General features: G+C 63.8%; 1 protein-coding gene across 1 annotated transcript; it reads right to left on the minus strand.

Annotated features, from left to right (window-relative positions):
• Nucleotides 1-325: 325 nt before the first annotated feature.
• LOC147908840 (uncharacterized) lies at nucleotides 326-1174 on the minus strand. The gene has a single exon (XM_087408764.1). The coding sequence runs from the start codon at nucleotides 1172-1174 to the stop codon at nucleotides 326-328; it is 849 nt and encodes a 282-aa protein (XP_087264890.1).
• Between the last annotated feature and the right edge of the window lie 1187 nt (nucleotides 1175-2361).

Genomic DNA, 2361 nt, shown 5'->3' on the forward strand with positions numbered 1-2361 from the left:
CGAGCCAGACTCTGCCGTGAATGCCGGAGGGTCCGGGCGCCCGCGGCCTCCCTCTCGGGCAGGCGAAGGCCTTCGTCATCTCCTCCCCGGTAACGCTCAGTTCCTCCGTCCATCTGGACGGGGGGCCGGCCCTCTCTGGGATATCTCTCTCCCTGTTGAGAAAGAGGGCGGCCACCACGTCCTCCAGGAACCGAGCGTCCAGGGTTTCCGTTATCGGGAGGGGCCCAAGGACAAAGTTTCTTCGTCACAATCTTGTAGGGCCTCCCCTACGGATTCCTGTCCAGAGAGGAGACGAGCTCGCGCCAGGCGTCGGCCTTCGCCCTCCTTATGGCCGCCCTAAGGGCACTCCTTGCGTCTCGGAGCGCCCCAGCGGCCGCTTCTTTCTCTGCGTCGGTGCCCCGCCTCCTGCGGCGAGTATACGTCCTTCGCAGCCACTGTGGCCCGACGTAGCCCAGCTAGCTCCTCGGACCACAAGTAGGCTGCCCTTCTCGCCACAGGACGGCATCGACGCGTCGCATGCACGCGACATAGCGTCCCCGAGCCACTCGGCCTCCTCCTCCACCGTGCGGACCGGATCACGTTCCGGCCAGGTGGAAGAGGAGGCCGAGTGGGCGAGGCTCACCTCGAGGGCGCCGGGGTCCGGGAGTTTTCGCAGGGCCCATCGACGTTCCGTCTCACGTCGGCGGCGTCTTCGTGACACCTCCGCGGGGGTGGACACCAGCTCCATACGGATCAAACGATGATCCGTCAGCTCTCCCAGGGAGCCGGCGTCCATGTGCCATCCTCGTATCTTGATGGCAGCCGCGAGGGTCGCCCACGTCCAGATCGACGATGGACTTCCCACGAAGGTGCTGGCACAGCCTCTGTTAAGTAGGACGAGGCCGTGCCTCGCCGCCCACAGCAGAATGCTGTCGCTCCTAGAGTTGGTGGATGGGGAACCCCACTCCAACGCGTGGGCGTTGAAGTCCTCACCCACCAGTGTAGGCCTGGGGGAGCGTCGGTGTATGTGTTTCCCCAGAGACTCCAGGGCGTCCTCGTATTCCCTCCTGCCTAGGCGAGAGAAGTAGCACCCCGCTACATCGATGGGTCCCCACTCTACCAACGTGAACCCTTCCCCCGCCGATATGGGAATTATCAGCGGGGTGTCGCACGCGTGCCGGCTGACCACCGCCATCCGACCCAGAGAGTCCCCCGTCCAGTTGGGGTGACTCTCTGGGGTGATTCGGTAGGGGTCTGCGGCGATGGCCAGTCCCCCCCCCCCTCTCACTCGGCGAGGCACTGCATGAGCATGCTTTGTGCCCCGGCTGAGTAGTTGAGATTCGTCTGGGCGAAGGACATTATTTGGTCCCTCGCTCCTCGCCCTCACCGACGGCAGCACCGTCAGCCATTTCACTGACCACCACGATGGCCATCTCAACGTCGGCCACGTCTACGGCCGACGACGTCTCCGCAGGGGTCTGCCCCGCGACGGTGGTGGGGGGGCCACTGGGCTTTTGACCCCCCTCTTTCCTTTTTCTTTGGCGGCGGCACATCCGCCACCGCCGATGCGATGCACCGAGGGGCGGCCGAGCCCACGGCACGCGGGGTACTCGGCCTTAGCGCGGCATTCACGCGCCGCGTGGCCGATGCCTCCGCATCGATAGCACCCGGAGCGGTCAATGCTGCTTGTGCATTTCTGCTGGACATGACCAGCTTCCAAGCAGCGATAACATCGGAGGCTCCTGGTCGGCAACAGGGTTATCCTGCAGCTCGACCATCCCACTCGCACTCGTGAGGCGGCCAAAAGTTGTTTGGCCGTCTCTATGGGGCACCTCGCCCAACACGTATCGAGCCCATTGGGGGTCCTGCTAACCTCCCCCACCTTAAATTCTTGTGGGAGGCGCCCGTAGGTCCCCGCGAGCTCCTCGGCCACCTCTATGGGAGTCATCCAGCCCGGAGACTCTGATCTCGGCCATCTTCGTCGGACGGGAGACCCTAACGTCGTCTCGGTCCGCGAAGACAATTTCTCAACTTGTCGGCCTTGGCTCGGCTCTCCGGGCCCCTGACTTCCCATATGAGGGCCCCGGTGATGGCTCTCCTGGGACGGAGATCCTCGATCTCCACATCCTTAAGGGAGATCGAGGATCTCACTTTTCCCACCACCTCTTGGTAAGAGCTGGGGTCGGCACACGTTACCGTTATGGCCGCCGAGCTAGGCGGCCTAAGCTTTGGAAGGGGAGCCTTCTTGCCGGAGGCTTTAGGGCTAACGGCAGTGCTCTCCTTCCTCACTCCCTCGCCCTTTTTCCCATCGCTCCCAGTTTTGGGAGTCCCAGGTGCGTTCCCCCCCATCTTGGGAGCAACCTTAGCTCCCTTCTTGGCGGG

This window comes from Acromyrmex echinatior, chromosome 8, assembly GCF_024713525.1.
Source record: "Acromyrmex echinatior isolate Ae372 chromosome 8, ASM2471352v2, whole genome shotgun sequence".
Taxonomy (NCBI): Eukaryota; Metazoa; Arthropoda; class Insecta; order Hymenoptera; family Formicidae; genus Acromyrmex; species Acromyrmex echinatior.